At 35.2% G+C, this 21,974-nt stretch overlaps 3 protein-coding genes and 1 pseudogene across 6 annotated transcripts; 2 read left to right on the top strand and 2 right to left on the bottom strand.

Annotated features, from left to right (window-relative positions):
* Positions 1-131: 131 nt before the first annotated feature.
* LOC130504261 (catalase-2-like) lies at positions 132-1,997 on the bottom strand. Its single transcript, XM_056998862.1, has 4 exons — positions 1,848-1,997; positions 1,491-1,587; positions 1,112-1,389; positions 132-865 (listed from the first exon to the last, which is right to left on the bottom strand). Exons 1-4 carry the CDS (start codon positions 1,860-1,862, stop codon positions 206-208), a joined length of 1,050 nt encoding a protein of 349 aa, XP_056854842.1. The 5' UTR covers positions 1,863-1,997; the 3' UTR covers positions 132-205.
* Positions 1,998-13,480: 11,483 nt separating this feature from the next.
* On the top strand, positions 13,481-15,084 carry LOC108843304 (aquaporin PIP2-7). Its single transcript, XM_018616471.2, has 4 exons — positions 13,481-13,836; positions 13,914-14,209; positions 14,498-14,638; positions 14,721-15,084. The coding sequence occupies exons 1-4, from the start codon at positions 13,545-13,547 to the stop codon at positions 14,838-14,840; spliced, it is 849 nt and encodes a 282-aa protein (XP_018471973.1). The 5' UTR covers positions 13,481-13,544; the 3' UTR covers positions 14,841-15,084.
* A 1,872-nt stretch (positions 15,085-16,956) lies between these two features.
* Positions 16,957-19,373, bottom strand: LOC108826679 (uncharacterized). Of its 4 annotated transcripts, none has more exons than XM_018600070.2 (4): positions 19,256-19,343; positions 18,571-18,636; positions 18,248-18,400; positions 16,957-18,161 (listed from the first exon to the last, which is right to left on the bottom strand). In XM_018600070.2, exons 3-4 carry the CDS (start codon positions 18,372-18,374, stop codon positions 17,167-17,169), a joined length of 1,122 nt encoding a protein of 373 aa, XP_018455572.1. In that variant the 5' UTR covers positions 18,375-18,400; positions 18,571-18,636; positions 19,256-19,343; the 3' UTR covers positions 16,957-17,166. The 4 variants fall into 4 exon arrangements, with proteins under 4 accessions (XP_018455572.1, XP_056854841.1, XP_018455578.1 ...); XM_056998861.1 differs by lacking the exon at positions 19,256-19,343 and adding an exon at positions 18,707-18,828; XM_018600076.2 differs by lacking the exon at positions 18,571-18,636 and having other exon boundaries at positions 19,256-19,373.
* A 1,735-nt stretch (positions 19,374-21,108) lies between these two features.
* Positions 21,109-21,966, top strand: LOC130504260 (putative F-box/kelch-repeat protein At4g35120; annotated as a pseudogene).
* Positions 21,967-21,974: the final 8 nt, after the last annotated feature.

The following is a 21,974-nucleotide window of genomic DNA, read 5'->3' as shown; positions in this document are numbered from 1 at the left end:
CTCTCACGTTTCCCAGAGCAGACAGCAGGTGGAGTTGGATACTCTCAGCATGACGAACCGGATCATACCTCGATGGGAAGTAGTTGACCTCCTCGTCCTGTGCATGAAGTTTCATAAACCCTCATGGTGGTTGTTATGGTGAGCACATTTAGGAGCATTAACCGGTAGCTGAAGGTAGTTAGGTCCAAGACGGTGTCTCTGAGTATCAGCATAAGAGAAGACACGCGTATGAAGGCAGCTTATCATCAGAGTAGTGTATCCCGGGAACAATGATAGCAGGACAGAAGGCAAGCTGCTCATTCTCCGCAAAGAAGTTATCGATGTTCTTGTTCAACACCATACGCCCAACGGGCTGTAGAGGCAAAAGATCCTCAGGCCAGGTCTTGGTCACATCGAGAGGGTCAAAGTCGAACTTGTCTTCATCAGCTGGATCGATTATCTGAATAAAGAGCTTCCACTCAGGGTAGTTCCCAGCAGCAATGGAGTCGTATAAGTCTTGAGTGGCGTGGCTATGGTTGGTTCCTCCTACTCGGATAGCATCTTCTTCTAATAGAGACTTGACTCCACAAGTTGGTTTCCAGTGGAACTTCACGTAGTGAGCTTTGCCGGATTTGTTGATGAGCATGTATGTGTTGACACCTGATCCTTCCATGTGCCTGTAGTCTTGTGGGATACCGATGTCGTCGAAGAGGAAAGTGAACATGTTTAAGCTCTCAGGGTGGTGTGAGAAGAAGTCTAGGACTCTCCAGTTCTCTTGGATGTGTGATTTGGGGTTTGGTTTGAGTGCGTGGACCATGTCAGGGAACTTCATCCCGTCTCTGATGAAGAAGACAGGGAAGTTGTTTCCCACAAGATCAAAGTTTCCCTGCAAACATATAATGAGTCATTTGCACTTTTTTTGAAAGGACATTCATAAATCACGGTAAGACCGCGTGATAGTTAAAAGTACGATTATCCCAATTATTTTATATATTACTTAAGATCCCTTCCAAAATTTCCGATGTTACAAGACTTTGTCTGTCTTTAATTAGCAGACGAGGTATTGGCCGTCATGCACTTTACTATGATATAAGAACATGTATCTAAACTTTGCTGATTAAAAATAAAGTACCTCTCTAGTGTAGAACTTGACTGCGAAACCACGAGGGTCTCTCAAGGTCTCGGGACTTCCACGCTCGTGGATAACGGTGGAGAAACGAACAATGAGTGGAGTCTGAACGCCAGGAGCTCTGAGGAAGTCTGCACATGTGAGGTGGGAGATGTCATGAGTGACCTCGAAGAAACCTTTAGCACTGGCTCCTCTAGCGTGAACCACACGCTCGGGTATACGTTCCCTGTCGAAGTTGGCTAGCTTCTCGATGAGATGGTAATCTTCGAGAAGGATGGGACCTGCCACAACGACACAATCGGAAGTGTGACATTTAACATTTATAGATTTAACTTTTATTTAATTATTACATAGGATGAAACATCCATAGTGAGATATATACCTCTAGGTCCGACGGTCATGGAGGAGTTGTTGTTCCATACAGGAGCACCAGAGTTGGTGGTGAAGAATGGTGAGTTGTAAGAACTCGCCGGCCGATACTGCAGTCATCAAATATCATCATCAGAATAATCACGCAATGGAAGAGACAGAATCATTTGCAGCAATCGAAATAGATTCACAGGTTCTAGTAGAAGAAAGTCAAACATCTACATCGACACCAATCGAACAGTTCCAGAGACGAAGAATCCAAAACTCACACACGGGTGCAATACCAAAGCTAAAACAACATTTTCGTTTTGAACGGCTGCGAACACATTAAAGAGGAACAAGTGACAGAGAAAAGGGAGAGAGTTGTTACCTTGTAAGGATCCATAGTGGTTGAGAGTTGAGAGCTTGAGAGATTTAGGACAAGGAGAAGATGGTGATGATGATGATAATAATATTTGCTTCCCCTATTTATAAATGGCGTGTGCCTTTGCGCTTTAAAGCCCTTTTCTCTCTTTTCATTTATTTTTTGCGGGGCAATTTTTAAAGGTTATCGTTTATTTATTTTTAGATAAAATATTTGGAATCAAGTACTACTACTAGAATTTATTATTTATTGATAAATACATATTGTTCTTCTACTATTTATTATTTTTTTGGAAAAATAATTCTAGTTCTCTTGTACGAATATTTCAGCTATAATATAATGATCGAGTCAATATTAAGTAAAGGGCAAATATATAGCTTATATCAATTAATGGGGATGGGATATAATATTTGATTTTGATACAAATGAATACAGTCTGATTTTTTACAATTTGATTATCACGTTTTCAAGTTTAACGTGATATCCTTTTCCTAACGTGGAATCAATAGCGATTCAGAGGGGAAGCCATAAAAGTTTAGGCTTCCAGTTTTCACTTGTTTTTGTAAATTATTCATCATTTGTTTACAAAATCTTTAAGTAGTCTAGTGATTAGTGAAGCAAATATGAAAGGCATGTCCAGGATTTGATTACCTATTAATGTTTTGATATAAAATTATTTTGGCTTTAACTATTATGAAATCTTGTTTTTAAATTGCCGGTCTAAAATTATTTAAGACCAACACTGCATGGAAAAATTTGATTAAATAAAGTTAATTCCGTCCAAAAAATAAGATAACATTTACGCAAAAAAACAAGCTTATCTTATATTTTAGGCTATTCTGTGTTATGAACCAAGGATAAATATACTTTGAATAACTTTTTTTTGCTTCTGAAAATTATATATATGAATTATAGTTCGTTTATGTCCAATTTACGTCTAGATTTTTTCCCCAATTTACGTCTAGATTTTTTTAACTTTATAATCATTAGCTGTGGTATAATAGGTACTGTACCTTCAACTATGAGCTGAACCATGGATGATATTTGGTAGGAAGAAAAAACAAAATAAATATATGAGACGTCACGGGGTTGCGGTTCCTTATCCGGTTCTTTTGGCCTTTTATCAGAAACCTTATTAAGTGGTTTAGTATGGTTTTGGATGACGTGGATAGTTCTTTGGGCTGCACGTGTGATTGGTTAATGTGAACGCCCTAGGCGGGAGAATATGCCCTCTTGAATTGATTTTCTTTTTTGGGGTCAAAACCTCTTGAATTGATCTATTCATGTTTTTGGCCCTTGGGATGTGCGGTGAGATGAGATTATCAACTCCCAACTGGCCCCACCTCCGAACCTTCTTGCTCTTTCAGATTGTTATGTGATTTTGGACGGCATAGACTTTAATTTTATCAAATGGGCTGTAAAGAAATAGTAATATAAACCCATTATGAGTAGAGCCCAAGATGTTTGAAACGTAAAGTCACTTATACCACCGAATTAGCAACGCAAAAGTAGGATATTTAAATGGGCCGGAATATCGATCTGGTCCACTACTAAAATTACGCTTTACCAATTATTTCTCACTCTCGTGAAACGGCTGAAACGGCTGAGAAAAAAAAACAAAGGCTGAATCCGAAAAACCGAACTGATCCAAAAAATAAAATCAAATATGACCTAAAATTGATTAAATATTTAAATGGGTATAAAATTTTGGTATGTAGAATCGAAACCGAATTCGACAAGAACCAAACTATTTTGAGTATTCGATATAACCGAAATAGATTTATATATTTAAATATATTAATTATTATTAGATTTAATGTATATTAAAAACATCTAAAACATAGAAAATATTTTTAAATTCTCTAAAGTATACTCAAATCACCAAAATACTTAAAATATTTATTGATTCTCTATCCAAATATTCAAACTAAACCAACTTTTATGTTAAGTTTAGGTGCTTTAACATATGTTATTTAAATTTATATGTAATCTATTTTTTAGTTTATAGATTTTGTGATATTTAGGGGGTGTTAGTGGGAGTATGATTTAGAAAGATTATTAGAATTCTTAGAATCTAGTGTTATTGGTTTATAGATTCTCACATTCTTATTAGAATCAAGTGTTATTGGTTTGAAGATTTTATAATTCTACACAGAATTTATTTAAATTTGGATTTTAAAAATTCCATAAATCTATCAAATTTAGTGCTATTGGAGGTTGTATTCTTGACAAATTAACTCATTAAATATGATTTTGAGAATACTAGTTATATCCCTTAGATTCTTAAAATCATTATAACAATTTATTTTCATAGATTTTCAAAATACATAAAATTTTCTACAACTTTTTCCAAATTTAACAAATCTCTTAACTTTTACAATCAACAAACTCTATATAAATCTAACTCTCACTAACACCCATATATAACAAATTCAAAAAATTTAAAAATAATTTGAATTGGTTATCCAAAACCGAACCAAACCTGTAAAGATCCATAAAATTATTTCTCTGTCTTCGTCTAGGGTGGAACTGGTAATCCAACAAGCAACAACCTTTTTGGCAGAACCAAACTTGAACCTTTGCGTCGGAACTCTATTTCCATTCACCATACAACCCACCAGCTTTACTTGTCCATTCTTGCAGCTAGAACTATCTCTTCTCCTTGTTTATTTAAATAACATATATTAAAGTACCTAAACTTAATATAAAAATTAGTTTAATTGGAATATTTAAATAGAGAATCAATAAATAATTTAAGTATTTTAAGTATTTAAATATTTTGGATATTTGAATATAACCGAAATAGATTTATATACTCAAATATACTCAAAATATATTCAAATCACCAAAAATACTTAAAATATTTATTGATTCTCTATCTAAATATTCAAATTAAACCAACTTTTATGTTAAGTTTAGGTACCTTAACATATGCTATTTCAATTTATATGTAATCTATTATTTTATTTATAGATTTTGTTATATTTAATGTATATAACAAATTCCAAACTCTAACCAAACCTGCAAAGATCTAGATCGAATCCGAACCGAAATTTAGAAATATCTTAATAGAATGAAATTTTTGATCCTAAAAATCCAAAATCCAAAATCCAAATAAATCTGAATCGAACCAAATAGGTATATGAACGCCAATCCCTACTTTCATGATATCATTAAATGTATAGTCTTGGTTTACGTCCCGGGTTCTCAAATTTTCTAACAAACAGCAAATGAGAAGGTTATTGGTAAAGAGTTTTCTACATGCCACATTTATGTTTGATAATTGAATCAAGCCACGGATCAATTAAACCGCATGTGTTATCAGCAAACAACTGATTTGTTATTTGAGAGTATCAATTATACTGCCGAGCTTTATGTTGTTTTGGTGATAAACTGGCTAGGCAACCGTTAGTTTTCGAGTTAATTGGTTTTACAAGCTGTAGTAGCTTCTAATAATAGACTTTATTCGTCTTCTTCACAAGATTCACGTTGTCTCAATTGGTCCAGGTTCTTCTAAAAGGAAAAAAAATGCAAACACTTTTCTAGTTCCTCTGGTCGACTGTTCAGGCTTTTTCTCCACTTCCAAAAGTTGTTGGTAGAAGCTTGTAAACTTTCATTTGCTCCAACTAAATTCCCCTTGTCAAAGGCAGCATTTTTTATTATTTAGTAAGTAACTATAACAAAATAATTGAACGAAACAACATAAAATCTGAAATATTGAGAAACACCCAAGATTTTTAGGACAGAGAACATTATTTGTACATACACTTAATCTAAAAGTGGTAAACTAATGTAGACATACCATTGGAAATGATGTGTTGTAATATGAACTCTTAGCGTAAATGAAAATATAGATGCAATCGTAACCGAAGAAGAGTGGTCAGGCTTGATGATTTTCTATGTTTTCTTTGGTGTAAATATACGAAAACAAAAATAACTAAGCTAGCTTCATACACATTACACATAGGCTCATAGCACGTTAGTTACAAAAACCTATCAAACGACAAGAGGACTATTAGAGAACAAACCACAAACTAAGGGAGGTGTATTCAACTGAGAGTTTCAGGTGATTTGCATTAAAATGACAAATCCACTGTTATTCAAACATGAATTTTAAAAACTCATTTAAAATCCACTGTTATTGAACTTGACATTTCGTAAAGTACTCTGAAATCCACTGTTATTGAAAATATTTTAAGTTGTGAGATTTTAAAGTTTTGAGGTGATTTTAGGGTGTTTGGGTGGAGTTTCTTAGTTAAAAAAAATAAAACTCAAATCCCATTGTTTTAGGTGATATTCTAGAGTAGTTTAACAAAAATCACCTAAATCTCTACAACTTATTAAAATCATCTAAAACTCCATTAAAAACCAAATCACATCAAATGCTAAATTGAATACATCCCCCTAAAGGTATTCGCTATTCACTTATCTTATGTACTACATACTAAAACATGTATTTAGTATGTATAAATAATGCTTATTAAAGTACTTATCTGTCAATCAATAATTGAATCACTAAACGCATTGGTAAATTCTCCCAAGCAATAATTTACGATTTGTTCAGAAGTTGTTTACGTTAGAACTTAAAAGTGGTGTTCAAAAAAAAAAGAACTTAAAAGTAGTGGCCGTTGGATGTGAACTCATAAACAAAAAATTCTGGAAAAGAAAGATGTTATGGATCAATCTAGGCGTTACCAGAATGATACACGTGGCATGATATATGTGGATAAAAGGAAGAGATCTAACCTGTGTTTTGCCCAACTGATGTGGAAATATGACGTGGAAATTTTCGACATTAACACTGGCAAGCAAGGCTGCCCTTGTGGTAAGTCATTTCCTTGGACTCAAATTACAAGTGTTATAATTATTTACTAGATTTTGACCCGCGCTTCGAAAGCGCGGATATTATTTTTTATAAAATATATTATTTGTTTATAATTATTGAATGTATTTTTATCTTAGTAAAACTTTCTTTATAATAAATTCGACACATAGAGTCTCTAGTAAACTATATATTTCTCTGGCTCTGTTTTATTCTTTCTCTAATCAACATATTTATTTGGCTTGTTAAAATAAATGATTTTAGAACGCAATTATACAATACTTTTACATTGATATTTTGTTTAAACAATGTGACATATTTCTATATTAGTTAAATATTTACATTGTAATTTAAATTTGTATACAAATCAATATATATGTGTAGTTTGTGGTTAAAAGAAATGATTTTGAATCCAAATGTACACTACTTTTATATTGATTTCTTTTTCAGTTCATATAAACATTTTAAATATATTTATTTCAACTGAACTAACTACCATGAAATATATTTTTATACACCAATATTTATTTTTCATAGTTAGTGTTATATATTTTAGATGTATCATATTATAACTAACAATATTCAAAAGACCTGGACCGAATAAAGTTATATGGCTATTTTTGTTATAAATATCAGAACCAGTTTTAGATACATTGGTTATTTAGATATTTTAAAGTTTCTATACATCCAGATCCAGAATGACCAACCTCAAAATCCACACATACGTTTATAATATTCAAGCGGGATTTGGTTTCAAACAAAAAGAACGATACTCGAAAGAAACACCATATACCTAAATGGACAAATAATCTAACTATTTTATAAATTAATGAAAAAACTCTTTCTATGTGTTTGGCTAAATTAAATGAAATATAAAGTTTTTTTATCAAGTAAAATAATTATATGGAGTAAAAAATTAAATGGTAATAAATGTAACGCATTTTAATTATTTTGATTTAACTTATTATTTTATTCACAAAAACATATCTTTGAACAATATTTTTAGGTACATAATTTTCCACCGATTGAAACTAAAATAAAAATATTTTAGTAAAATAAACTAAACCAAACGTTTAATCATATGTAAAACCTAATATTGATTAAATAATAAATAAAAATGTGTTATTTATGTTTTTAAACAATTCTCATTTGTTATTAATTTATTGAAAATACAATGGCTAAATGTGTAAATAAAAGAAAGTACACATCTCTACTATTCATGTTTCCAAACATATCTCATTTATTCTACTATCCATGTTTCCAAATATATTTCATTTATTCTACTATCCTTGTTTCCAAACAAACTCCAAATGTACTTCAACTTTAATAATATAGATGAAATTTAATTAATTGATGTTTGTCAGGATGTATAGTAATAATATCAAGCTCTTTCTTTTCTGGATGAAAAAACATGACTAGATGGATATGCAGCGAAATAATGTAATGATATGAATAGGGAAAATTGCATAAAAAACCTTCGAAGTGGCACTCACTAGCACTTTAAACCTTTAACTTATTTAACTAGCATATTAAACATTCAACTTGACTTTTGTATCATAACAAACCTTCAACTTGGCTTATTTGTTCATCAAGTCAAAATGGTGACCTGGTAACCTATAATAGTAGGTGATGTGTTGGTTTTTATTTTTAATTAATTAAAAATGAAATAAATGAAATATAACAGTAAGAAAAATAAATAAAATTAAAAAATTACAGAAAAATTCTAAAATTAAATTTAATAAAAATCAAAATATTTTCTTAAAATTTTAAAGTTCTTTTACATGAAAAGTTTTGTAAAAAAAAGATTGTTTAAAAAATTGTATAAAAGCTATAAAATATTCGCTCAAAAAATTAAATAATTTTAAACAATATCACCATCAACATGAACACTCTTCTTCACCATCACCGATTGTAGCATTTTTAGTTATATCAATAATGACAATAGTATGAAAAATCAGTTGTTATCCGTATGTCAGAAATTATCACCATTTAAAAATATCAACACATCAAAACTAAACACTTTAAAACTTACAAAATATTATTATTAATGGTGATATGACGAAAATATTACTTTTAATGGTGGTATATCACAAATACTCATTTTAATAACATTTTAGAGCTTTATATAACTTTTAAAAAAATAAAGTTCATATTTTTTTTTCAAAATTTCATATAAAATAAAATAGAAAAACACTTTTAAATTCTTAAGAAAATATTTTCAATTTTAAAAACTAATTTTTTGAATTTTTCTGTATTTAAAAAAAATCTTTTATTTTGAAAAAGTTTCATTAAAAAAACTTTCAAAATTTTTAAAAATATTTTATTTTTTATTGAATTCAAATTTTGATTTTTTCTGTAATTTCCATTTTTATTTATATTTCTTATCATTATTTATTCTTAATTACATTTCTTAATTAAATAAAATAAAAAATATATACATGTCACCTATTATTACAGGTTACCAGGTCATCATTTTGACTTGATGAATAAGTAAGCCAAATTGAAAGTTTGTTAGGATACAAAAGCCAAATTGAATGTTTAATATGCTAGTTAAATAAGTTGAAGGTTTAAAGTACGAGTGAGTACCACTTTTGAAGGTTTTTTATGCGATTTTTTCGATATGAATATATGACGATGACTCGTTCTCACATGCAATGATATCCAACCTCTTCTGCAGCACAAAAATATGAATCAGGCAGGATTATATTAGAATGCATAACCACCCCGTTGATTTTGGTTTGTCAAAATTATATATCTGTCGCTATATTTAGAGACAAACTCTACACACAGCTTTGGCTTGATCGATTTCAAGTTGAGTATATAAATTAATAAATACAGATGATGAGTCAGACCTATACGATCTGTTGATACAAATTACGTGAAAACGTTGAAGCTTACTTAATTTTCCAAAATAATTTTGTTATAAGAAAACGCATACATTCATGAAGAAGGACGAAAATGATAAATCTGTTTCCATGATTGCACAGCGACCTGGCATTTTATGTCGCGAAGACAGCATAGTTTCAAATTAAATATCTGATGTACTATATACTTGCACGATAATATTAATCAAAGTTATCCCTGTATCATAGAAAGAAAAAGTATTTCCATTACATGTTAATATATCATTCATATTTGCGTAAAAGCTAAGAATTAATAATTGAAAGTGATTAGGTAATTATTTAATAATGGATGTTATGCTAAGAAAGTTGATCAAGGCTGGGAGGATAAGGACAAATGTTGTATCCACACATGTAAATCGAAAGCAGAAGAGTATAGTACTATCATCTTGTATACTTTTGGCGACAGAATTGATAATTGATATTTTTTTTTTTTGCCGACTAATAAATTTTATTAAAGGTCTGGACCCAAAAAATCCAGCCCAACCCGAAACAGAAAGGCCAAACAGGCCGAGAACAAATATGAAGGGCAAACGAAATCAGGCCCAAGGTCCAAATCCGAGACCACGCGTCTTCACCAAAGCCACGCGTCCAGTTTTCTTCTCCAGACCGCCACGTGCTAAAACCACCGCTCGTACGTGCCACGCGTCAGCCATCAACCTCGTCGTCATCCACAGGCCGGGATTTTCGCTGGAGAAAACAAAATGACTGATGTTTCGCCGGAACTCGCCGTTGACCAATCACCGCACCCAACATCATCACCAGACCTCCTAACAGCCAGAGAACATCATCGGTACTGTCCGAGATCTCAACCGGCGCCTTCAGAGTCACCTTCTTCCTCCTTTGGCTTCCTTCATCAGAGAGCTTCACCACACAGCGGGGATCTCATCCTGAGCGAAGCCGCTACACCATCGGGATATATCATCCCCGAAACGACAAAACCGATAACCAAAGCCGGCGGTCAGAGCATAGAAAGCCCCTGTCCCCGGAGTCAAAGCCGGCGGTGGAAGCTGGAGAAGCCTCCCATCCCGGAGTCAAAAACAAAACCGAAAGTATCTCCACTCTTCGGAGTCGAAAAACCACCCGCCCACCGTGAAAGAAGTGCGACGGCGGAATCAGAGCCGGTCACACCACGTCGAGAAGACCGCCGTGTGCTAGAGACATCACCACCGAGAGGAACCACCACGAAGACTCTCTCTCTCTCTTAAACTTAGAGAGAAGGTAGAGCTTCTACCATTCCTCTTTTTAATTGATAATTGATATTACTTTAGTTTTTCTTTTTTGTCAAATATAATGAAAATCTACTTGGTTTTTGGACTCAAGGCGGACCAAAACGATGATAATCGCTGGTTTTATTTCTTATTTATCCGTTGGTCCCCTCTTTTAACTGGAGGGAAGTTGCTAGCTCTTGTGCTAGTGATTTTTTTTTTTTTTTTTAACTCAACATCAACTTTTCATTAACCAAATGTGAATACAGGATTACAACCTCAAGAGATTGTAAACCCAACATACAACCGACGAGATCTAGTATCGTCTAGGAACACTGGAGCCGAAACTGGTTTGGATCCTAGACTACCCAATCTAACTCGTCGGTGTATTTTTCACCACAATGAGACGAGAACAACGGTACATACAAACAGACTATGAGCAAAGCCAGATTCTATGTAAAATACTAGCGATTGGTCTCCACAAGATTTGAGTTCAGACCGTGTACCAACAGCTTCATCGCCAGACAGCGCATTCTGAACTTGACCCACATCCGTTGTCAACCCTTGTCTCGATCCATTGAGAACAAGCATTCCCCACGACCCGGAAAATACTGTCTCTTAAACCCCTAAATTCGACCACACCGAGTGAACAACGGATGTCCGAAGATAAACTGAAACTAATCAAAGTCTAACATTTAGAAAACCAAGCATTAGTCGCCTAAAGATATGCGTGCAGGACTCGGACCAATTCTTCAACACCATGTTGGTGCAAACTTCAACTAGATACAGCATCAATGGACATGACCGTCTCACTCCTTAGCCAAAAAACGGCACAGAGCCGTACTGATAAAATCAGACCTGACAAACAGCAAAAACGCAACCGGAACAGCATACCCTAGCTTCAAATGGCGTGATACCTTACCACCGGACGAACCGCAGAGGCGCCATCGGTGCTGGGATGTAGGGCCTCACCGTGTACGAACCACACGTCGAACGAAACCATCTTCTGCCACTTATTCAAACGCCTCTCCACCTGTGTCACTGCCGCAAGGGGTAGATCGAAGGCGGAGAAGAGCTCCCACTGAATCACGCGCCGCCGTCACGGAGTTACACCATAGATCTGAAAGATTGAAAACTAGATCCGGCGGTCACTCCAGTCTTAAAAGCCGACCTCATTCTTATCAGTCGCGTCACAGTCTCGTCTCTTTTCCAGGGCCACCGTCGCGTCTCCTTTGAACTCCATGAATCTCGGGTGGAGAAACGTTGAAACCAGAATCGAGGACATATCAACTGGACTTGGAACAGATGAAGAGATGAGGCAAAAGAAAAAGAAGAAAAAGAAAAAGGAGAGGCACCCCGGTACCAGCACGGCACCGGACCGGGGAGAAAAACTTTTTGGAGGCGGCGGCTAGCGAGAGAGAAAGAGAGAGTGTCTAGGGTTTTTGGTTCTTGTGCTAGTGATTTGTATATATGCAATCCTTAGTTATAACCACCATTCATGGACGAATACGTGTAACATACAAAAATAACCCACTTAAGGTTAATGTAAAAGTAATACATGATAATTTGCAAGTATATGATTTTCGTATGGGCAGAGAGTCTGGTAGGTTTTGAGTTTTAGACCTGATTTTCAAATTTGATATATAGAAATATTCTTTTGAGACTCTAAGGAAAGCACTTGAACAAATTTCGTTAGAATCTTATCAGCATACAAAATATAAGCATCTACTAGTGAATTATTTGATCTTTACAAATTTTGTCAAATGTGCAACACACCATCAATCAAATTCAGTTTCCCTCTTTTTCTGGCTATGAAAAATGATTCTTTTAGCTACCACTGATAATGTCTCTTCTTATGTTATTTACCAAAGAATGTTTTCTTGTATTATTCTTATGTTTGCATGTAGCTGCTGCTAACAAGTAAGCTTAGATGGCTAAAACTCATAATCAGGTGGAAAATTAGAATTTGACCTAAACATAGGTAACATGGTAAAAGAATATAAAAGGAAAGTTGCCAAAAAGGAGGATTGGGAAAAGAGACAAAGATATCGATATAACCGTTGAGAAGGTTGAGCAAAAAGAGTTGGATGACAGGCTGACGAGAAACCCTTACACCTCATTTCTATCATTAACCCTCACATGGCCTGCCTGTCCATCTGGATCCCACCACCCCTATCTTACTTTTTTAATCTCCAAAATTTCAAAACAACGTAACCGAAAATACTAATCAAAACCAGAAAACACATGGCTTTATCTATTTACTATCTCGCATTTTGTTGTATATATTATCTTACTGTTACAATTCCAGAGCAGCAGAAGATTTTGTCCATGCACGTAGAGCCCACCTTTGATTGTGCCTTGTTTGTGAATTAATGATCTCTATGCATTGTTTGTGAATTAATGATCATATGCCTTGTTTCATCGTCATTCCCTTCAATGACAAAGTTACAAGACACAAAATTTAGTTTAATTTTTAGTTTCTTACAAAATGTTATTACTAGTAGTTTACATCTAATCAACTGACATTTATATTCCCCAAAATCCAAGAAGCTTTGCATTAACACACGATTAGTACAAGTAATGATTTTTAGCAGAGTTGTTTAGATTTAAATAATATTTCTAGTAAAATACCGAAAGTACCCTCGGCTTATCCATGGAGCACTGCAAGATTCTTTTTCCCCCCTTTTAAAAAGCAGAGGAGAGACACTGTCGTCTTCACACACCGCTACTCAATTCAAACAAACTCCATAGCTAATCAAGAGAGAGAGAAAATATGTCGAAAGAAGTGAGTGAAGAGGGACAAACAACACACAGCCATGGAAAAGACTACGTGGATCCTCCACCAGCTCCCCTTCTCGACATGGGAGAGCTCAAGTCTTGGTCTTTCTACAGAGCTCTCATCGCCGAGTTCATAGCCACACTCCTCTTCCTCTACGTCACCATAGCCACCGTCATCGGCCACAAGAAACAAACCGGTCCTTGTGACGGCGTTGGTTTACTCGGTATCGCTTGGGCCTTCGGTGGTATGATCTTCGTCCTCGTCTACTGCACCGCCGGTATCTCTGGTAAAGTTCAAAGACTCTTCTTTTACGTCTCATTAGTTCGTTAAGTTTGTTTCTAATGTTTATTTTTGTTGTTGCAGGTGGTCACATTAACCCAGCTGTGACTTTTGGTCTGTTCTTGGCACGTAAGGTGTCTTTGGTGAGAGCTGTTGGTTACATGATAGCCCAGTGTCTTGGAGCCATTTGTGGTGTGGGTTTCGTGAAAGCTTTCATGAAGACTCCTTACAACACTCTCGGTGGCGGAGCTAACACTGTTGCCCCTGGTTACAGCACCGGAACTGCTCTCGGTGCTGAGATCATTGGAACTTTTGTCCTCGTTTACACCGTCTTCTCTGCTACCGACCCTAAGAGAAGCGCTCGTGACTCTCACATCCCCGTAAGTCTTCTTTAAGTTCTGTTTCTCATAAAGTTTAGTTCTTTAGAGCTTTATATGATAAAGTTAGGTATATAGTCTCTAATGGGTCTGTTTAGATTCTGTTAATGTTTGAATCTCTATGTTGGGTTTTATTATTAATCTGGTAATTGATTCAAATTGGGTAATATGGATAAAGTTTGAATCTTTTTTGTGTTTAAATATTGTTTTGTTTTAGTCTCAAGTGGGTTTGTGTAGTTGAAGATGCTGATAAAGTTTGAAACTTTTTCTTTTTTTTTTGTTTCTCAATAGGTTTTGGCTCCACTTCCAATTGGATTTGCTGTGTTCATGGTGCATTTGGCAACCATCCCCATCACTGGAACTGGAATTAACCCAGCGAGAAGCTTTGGTGCTGCTGTTATCTACAACAACGAGAAGGCATGGGATGACCATGTAAGTCTTTTTACATATCTCATACATCATTACCACCGTTTTGTCTACTGTTTTGACTAATATATAATTGAATGTTATGCAGTGGATCTTCTGGGTTGGGCCATTCGTTGGAGCATTAGCAGCAGCAGCTTACCATCAATACATTTTGAGAGCTGCAGCAGTTAAGGCCTTGGCCTCGTTCCGAAGCAGTGCAACCAACTGATGAATGGTGAAGAAAAAAGCTTAAGATCGTTATGCTTTTTATTTTTATTTGTTGCTTTATTTGTGTGGTTAATGAGAGAGAGCTTAAGTTGGTGGATTGATGATTAATGTTAATTATGAAATGGGTGTATGAATTTTTCTTTCTTTCTTTTTCTACCCACTTTGTTAGCTTTTTCAAGATCTAGTTTAGTTTGGTGTGACTTGTGAATCATTTTCCTTTCTTAGTTATTATCATTTTCTCTCTACATCCAGTTCAAATCAGTTCCTAATTTAATAATTTTACAGTTTTGAAAAGATTATTATAAGCGAAAATAAAAACTTCGGCTGGACCATCGTGTTGTGTGGGTCTTCAATTCAATACCCTCTGGTCATCTTCTCGATAATTCCACCGAAACTTGATTCCATTTTGCCATGAATTAACTTTTTCGATAATTGACAGAAGCTAATAAAAAACCTTCTTTTTTTTTGCTGGTTCCTTCTTTTTAGTCTTTTCTTCTGATCATAACATTAATTTAAAGTTTAATAAAGAAAGACAATACCAATATTTTTTGAATAACCGAAGGAATAAAACAAGAATAAGGTGAGGCCAATCGTATTCTAACAGACAAGAAACGAGACACTAAACCCAGTTCTCCAACGCACTCAGCTTTTTAACGCGTGTCCCTTAGCTAATTATCATCACACATGGGCAACTTCACACCCGAATATACATGTATTAGTTTTCTTCTACCAGTGACAAAAAAAAAGGTTTTCTTCTACAGTTCCATGTACTGTAGTTTCTAATTTTATTGACCCATCCAATACGTTTATGCTTGGATATTTAGGGAAATGATCTGAATCATAAATTGGACTAAACAGTAATATTTCTAAAACGATCACAGTCACGTACGTGAGGGGGTAGAAACGATGTCACGTCTCGTCTTTTCAGTAAAGTGAAACGCAGAGAGGTGAGAGAGAAGGGACCACAACAAAGTCTAGCCGTTATGATATCATCTTCGCTATCTCTTCTTCTTAGCTTCAAATACAGTCCACTCGTTTTGAAGCTTCTAAACCCTAACAGCTTCGGGACCACTTGCTAATATAAATTGGTCCGTAACGGTTTTGTTTTCTGTTCCTTTCTAGGTTATTGATAAGAGCACAATGCAAGTTGCAATAAATAAACCTTATAATCTTTGGAATGTCTACAAAATTTGTTTGCCAAGAATTATAAAAAAACGAACAAGAAAACAAAGATTCGTTGTTAAAGGTGATATATCAAGCGATTTTTGACATCATCTGCCTAAATTTTTTTTGAATTTGCTCTATACTATTAGTATTAGTCAAGACTTGACTCAAACTTTTGTGAGCATTCTGGTACAATTCTGCCGGTTTATGCTTAGTCTTCAGTTTCGTGAGTAAAACCAAGGGGAGCTTCAAATACAGGCTACTCGTTTTGAAGCTTGTAAATCCTAGCAGCTTCTGGACCATTTGCTAATATAAATTGGTCCGTAACGGTTTTGTTTTCTGTTCCTTTCTAGGTTATTGATAAGAGCACAATGCAAGTTGCAATAAATGAACCTTATAATCTTTGGAGTGTCTACAAAATTTGTTCGTCAAGAATTATAAAAAAACAAACAAGAAAACAAAGATTCGTTGTCAAGGTGATATCAATCGATTTTTGACATCATCCACCTTAAAAAGTTGAATCTACTATTAGTATTAGTCAAGACTTGACTCAAACTTTTGTGAGAATTCTGGTACAATTCTGCCGGTTTATGCTTAGTCTTCAGTTTCGTGAGTAAAACCAAGGGGAGCTGCTGTTTGGGCCACGTTATATTGGGCTCAGTGTAAAGCCAACATGAGTAACTTAAGCCCAATGGCACTGTCGCCAGTAACAAATTTGTTGGTTGATGTGTTGCATGCAACTGTTTCAAAGGAGATGAGAAGTGAATACAAAAGACAGAAGAGTTTATTCGGTCTTTCTTCTTAGTAGTACTCCACAAAGTGTCGTTGACATTTTTTTTTTGTGTCTGGTTAAATATGCAACTAGTTTTTGAATGCTGACCAATTGATAAACTAAAAAGTTGGCAAACAATTATTAGCAACAAGCAAAATTTCTCTGAATAAAAAGACCTCAAAACCTTCAAAAGTAACTATATTCATTAGCAACAAACAAGATACCTCAACAAAAAGACTTCAACACCATCACAAGTTACTACTAATAAATAAACATTCACCTTACTGAAAGCTTTATAACATACTTAAAAAAGCCTAACCTTTGAAAACAACCCATTTTGAGTATTTGATTTTCTGATACTACTTACTACTAACAACATCGCAATCTCTGCTCACAGAAGCTCATCTATAAACGTTTTCCCTTTAAACTTCTCAATTTTGAATCCCATTTTCTCCATCCTCGACCTTTCCCTCTCCATCTCGACCATCACGGCCCGTGTCTCCATGATCCCCAACCTCGCTTTAGCCACTTCCTCCTCCAACCGAACCAACTCCGCTTCTTGAGCTTCAAGCTCTTCTCTCTTAGCCTTCACTAAACCCTCTTGCCTCTCTTTCTCAGTCTCTGCATCTTCTTGAAACCGTGCAAACTCCTCAAGAACCGAACGTAGCCAAGCCACTTCGATGTTCACAGACTCCAAGTCTTTGAGAACTGCAAGCATCTCTTTGACTTTGAGTTTAGTCAACTGCCCGACAGGAGTTGACCTAAGCTCTTGCATTAATGAGCATAAACACTCTAGGTAACGGGACCGCATTGAGTCCGACTCCAGCTTACAGTCTTGAGCAATGTCTCCGTGTTTCTCGATGATACCGGTTAGAATTGGGGACGAACCGGACCTCACTCTGTATTTTCCGACAGAGACAAAAGTATCAGACATTACTGATTCAAGATCGAGCTCTACTCCAATCTCATTGTCATCATCATCATCATAGTAATCATCACTGCTCTCTTTTTCATGCTGTATTGGAGAGCTTAGGAGATTGTATAGTGTAGTTTCCCTGTCCGCTTCAGTCTTATTCATGTTGTGTTCTTGTTTTCCCGGTTTAGGTGAAAGAGGAAGGATTTGAGAGAGTTTCGTCTCCGGTTTATGCTTAAAGAAGTCGTCCGGATCAGTCGATGAAGAAGAGGAGAAAGACTTATCCGAATCAGAAACTTTCTTGTTCTTGACAGCAGCAACAGGTGGAGGTACTGAACGATAAACCTTTGGTGTATTAGCGTTTCCAAAACCGCCTCCACCGTTTTGATAAGGCCTTGACGGTGAAAGCGGTTGTGAATGCGTTTCCTTCTTTTTCCTACCGAAACTTCCTGAGAAGCTAAGAATCTTTGAACCTGTAATTTAAAAAGAAAAAAAAACAAGAAGAATCAGTAAATACCAAAAAATAACTAGCAAAATGATCAGAGGGATAAAGCTTTACCTGGCTTCTTAGTGTTCTTCTTGATCACATGGCCTTGAGCAATTCTCTCTAAACAAGCTGAAGCACATTCATGGAAAGGATTAGCCGAATATACGCAATCCGGATGAGCTTGTTGATTGATATCCATAGCTTTTTTGATGAATGTCACAGCTTCTATCAGAGATGTAAACAAACTGTTATCAAAACCTTATAAGACACACTTCAAGGTTGTGGCTTCATATTAATGAACATATCACTTGGAGGGGTATGTGTATTAAAAGGTCAAGGCTATACTCTATGATTGCAACAAATAGGTCAAAAAGATTAGACAGTACTGGACTTACAAATAGACAACAAACTCCAACGATATTTGATTCCGTTCAGATTTCACCAACCCTCTCTCACCCACTCTGCTTTATATGAAAGAAAAAGTAAAGAGAGTGAAACGAAATGCAAAAAGTAAAGAGAGATTCACCAAACCTATCAAGAAATTTTTTTCTGAAGAGACTAATGGTGTGAGTTTGATCCCCACAAAGACCAATCACATCTTATAATACAAGGTAGAAAAATATAAGAGACGACTTTTCATCTTGGTTTTGTCGTGGACCGACCACTCAGTTTGCAAGTACAATTTTTCCAGTGTCTAAATTTCAACGGAGGAAGCACTCATTTATTGACTAAGACCAGAGTTAAAAAGTAAGATTATTTTGACCGGCTTGTTTGTTTTTGAACAGACCAAAAAAACTTTGGAAGGTCCACCTTCTGGATAATATTTTTAAAAGGATGAAACTTCGTTTTCATTGATTTTGTTCTTCTGTCACAAATTATCCTGGAGCAAATGAACAGAGCATATAGCAATAAAAATCCATCGTTCTCATCATCGGTCATCGATTAGATCATAAAACTAAACCAAACCCACTGTTCTAATCAAGAACAAGAATCAATCTATTGATCAAAGAAAATTTTTATTCACATAATTGCAATTTACATGCAGATAAATGAAAAGAGGTAGAGAGGGGAGAGAGGTACCAGAAGAAACAGAAGAGGACGAGAAAGATGTTGATCGGAGAAAATGAAGAAAAGGGTTGATTATTTCGCAATTTAACAGTTGTATTTATATGTGGTTGTGCATATTATAAGGCTGTACATGTGACATTGTCTTTTGTATAAGATGATGTTTTGACCAAAGCCATATAGTACTAAGAAATAGTTTAAAGTTGCTTGGAGATTTGAGCATTAATTGAAAGATTGTTGGAAACGGCAATCCATCAACCTCATTAATCTTTGTGGAAACAAACGTAGGACGGTTACACTGAGATCAATAGAGACGAGAGAACAACGAGTGTGAGGCTGTAAACCGACAAGTCATTGCATGATCGGCGTCACGCGTGTCATTGCTTGCGTCACAGGCGATAATAAGTTAGTTTTAGGCTTTTGACACTCAAAAGATTAACCATATAATCAAGACATTAATGTTTTTCAAATAATCTTTAGATAAACAGAATAAACCGAAACTGTATACTTTTTAAAAAAAGAATGTAAAGATAATTCAAGAAATAAAATATGTACCATACAGTTTTACCTTTTTTACATCATCAAATTAATCTCAATCAGATATGTTAATTATCATAAAATTAACTAAATATTTGTATATTTCTATATATAATTTTTCTAAATATAGAAAATAATCTTGATTACATATACTCAATTCATATTTAAAAGGATATAATTATTTAGTTTCAAATACTGAACTAAAACCTTAGCAAGGGTTTTTTTTTGTTAAAAACCTTGGCAAGGTTGTATGAACATAACTACATGTTTTTACAATCTATGTATATGATACTTCTATTTTAAATTTTGATATCATATACATGTCCTTAGACCTTACTCCTGATTTGTTTATAATGTTGAGTAAATTTGGATGAATCCTGAAGATGGTAGATTCAATGTATAAACAAACGTTTGATTTTTGATTATGTGGAGTAAAATTGAATTATGCTAGTGGGATTATGGAGATTATTTAGCTAAGACATAACTAACTGTATGCGTCGATCCTAAAGAGGGGCATTTTCTTAAAACGCTTTGTCAAAGTAAGTGTTAGTGATCCGCTAGGAACCACATTAATTGCAGAATCTGATAAAAGCATATTTTGTCTTCCTTGAAATGACGTAACCATTGATTTCATTTGATTTATTAGTACAACTATAAAGCTTCGAAATGCGAGTAGTTTATCCAGAAGCGATAAATGATCATTTTCCCAAAAATACTCCTATCTTTTTCCACGAAGGAGAAAAATAGACTGCAGTGGCTCGCGTAAATTCTAGTGCTGGTTTTATTCAAGGGAACATGAAATGATTTTATCACTAATGCAAATCCTCAACATAAATCATTAACAACCACCATAATACAACCAGTTTTCCAGTCAATGTTTTTTTATGTTGTTTTCTATCGACCTGTTTGTGATAGGTGAAATGTTTTTTTAATTCACGGTTATTTATTTTACGTTAACTATATTTTTTTACTTTCTTCATGATATTCAAATAAATGGTTACCCCAATCTTTATATTTTACAGGTCTTTTTCAGTTCATACTATAGATTCTAACCAATCTTCAAACCTCTGGTTCACGTGAACGACTTTTTAATATACCAAATTGCCAATTTCGTATTTTTACTTTTAATACCGGGACTTGCTTTTAAATAAAGAAGGTATTTTACCCAAAAAAATAAAGAAGGTAAAAGCAATTTCTTTTTCAACATGACGAATAATCCTATAGCTTGTTTAGCAAAAAAAAAAAAAATCCTATAGCTCTGCCGCCTAAAATAAAACCCTAGAAGAAGACGAATCCTTAACAACAGTGAAACAGGAATCGTAAGAGCAAACATGACGAACAATCCTATAGCTCTGCCGCCTCATAAGAAAAAAAGAAGACGAAGCCTCCATCGTTTTCATCAATTCCAGATGATGTCATCGTGAACGTCTTAGCTCGGATCTCCAGCTCTCACTACCGTTCCCTCTGCTTAGTCTCCAAGAACTTCAACTATGTTCTCTCTTCACCAGATATCCACGCTGCTCGATCCCTAATAGGTAACGCAGACCCTCGCCTCTACGTGCGCCTATGGGTACCCACGTTCTCCTCCGGTCATCGTCATAGGTGGTTCAATCTCTGCTACCGTCAGGGTCAGTTAAGTTTAGTACAGGTAAGAGCAATCTCTTCCTCTTATTCACCCGACCGGCTAAACTCAACCACTGTAGCCGTACGTTCCGAAATCTACCAGATAGGAGGAAGCAACGAGGACAAGCGGACCAGAGCCGTTCGAGTTCTTGATTGTCGGAGCCACACGTGGCGTCATGCTCCCGACATGAAGGTGGCGAGGAAACACGCTAGGTCTTATTTTTTAGATGAGAAGATATATGTAATAGGGGATGCACAAAACCAGAGGAAAGCATGAGTTGGGGTGAGGTTTTCGACCTAGACACTCAGACTTGGAAGCCGCCTAAGCCTCCTAGTCGTGATGATTACGTCCATGTTGCAGTTTTTGGAGGAAGGCTATACGGTTTCACCATAAATAATAAGAAGTATGCATATGATCCTAAAGAAGAAAGATGGGTACATGAGGCAGGGTTTGTGAATCTAGAAGGCATAACTGGACCTTGGTGCGTATAGGAAGTTTAATATTTGCTGAACATGAGCGCATGTACATTGGGTATGACACAAGGAATGGAAAGTGGTTACAGGTTCATGGCTT

The sequence above is a fragment of the Raphanus sativus genome, unplaced genomic scaffold, assembly GCF_000801105.2.
Source record: "Raphanus sativus cultivar WK10039 unplaced genomic scaffold, ASM80110v3 Scaffold1462, whole genome shotgun sequence".
NCBI classification, from domain to species: Eukaryota; Viridiplantae; Streptophyta; class Magnoliopsida; order Brassicales; family Brassicaceae; genus Raphanus; species Raphanus sativus.
Note: the sequence above shows the minus strand (reverse complement) of the source record. Positions and strands in the feature narration are given on the sequence as shown.

Bases quoted from the DNA above. Each gene is read 5' to 3' on its own strand.
- LOC130504261 (XM_056998862.1), bottom strand. The intron at 1,390-1,490 runs GTATATATCTCA...TCGTTGTGGCAG, and splicing joins CATGACCGTCGGACCTAGAG to GTCCCATCCTTCTCGAAGAT. The intron at 866-1,111 runs GTACTTTATTTT...ATATGTTTGCAG, and splicing joins TCAAGTTCTACACTAGAGAG to GGAAACTTTGATCTTGTGGG.
- LOC108843304 (XM_018616471.2), top strand. From the start codon at position 13,545: ATGTCGAAAGAAGTGAGTGAAGAGGGACAAACAACACACAGCCATGGA. The intron at 13,837-13,913 runs GTAAAGTTCAAA...TTGTTGTTGCAG, and splicing joins CTGCACCGCCGGTATCTCTG to GTGGTCACATTAACCCAGCT. The intron at 14,639-14,720 runs GTAAGTCTTTTT...AATGTTATGCAG, and splicing joins AGAAGGCATGGGATGACCAT to TGGATCTTCTGGGTTGGGCC.
- LOC108826679 (XM_018600076.2), bottom strand. From the start codon at position 18,374: ATGGATATCAATCAACAAGCTCATCCGGATTGCGTATATTCGGCTAAT. The intron at 18,162-18,247 runs GTAAAGCTTTAT...TTTAAATTACAG, and splicing joins GAAGAACACTAAGAAGCCAG to GTTCAAAGATTCTTAGCTTC.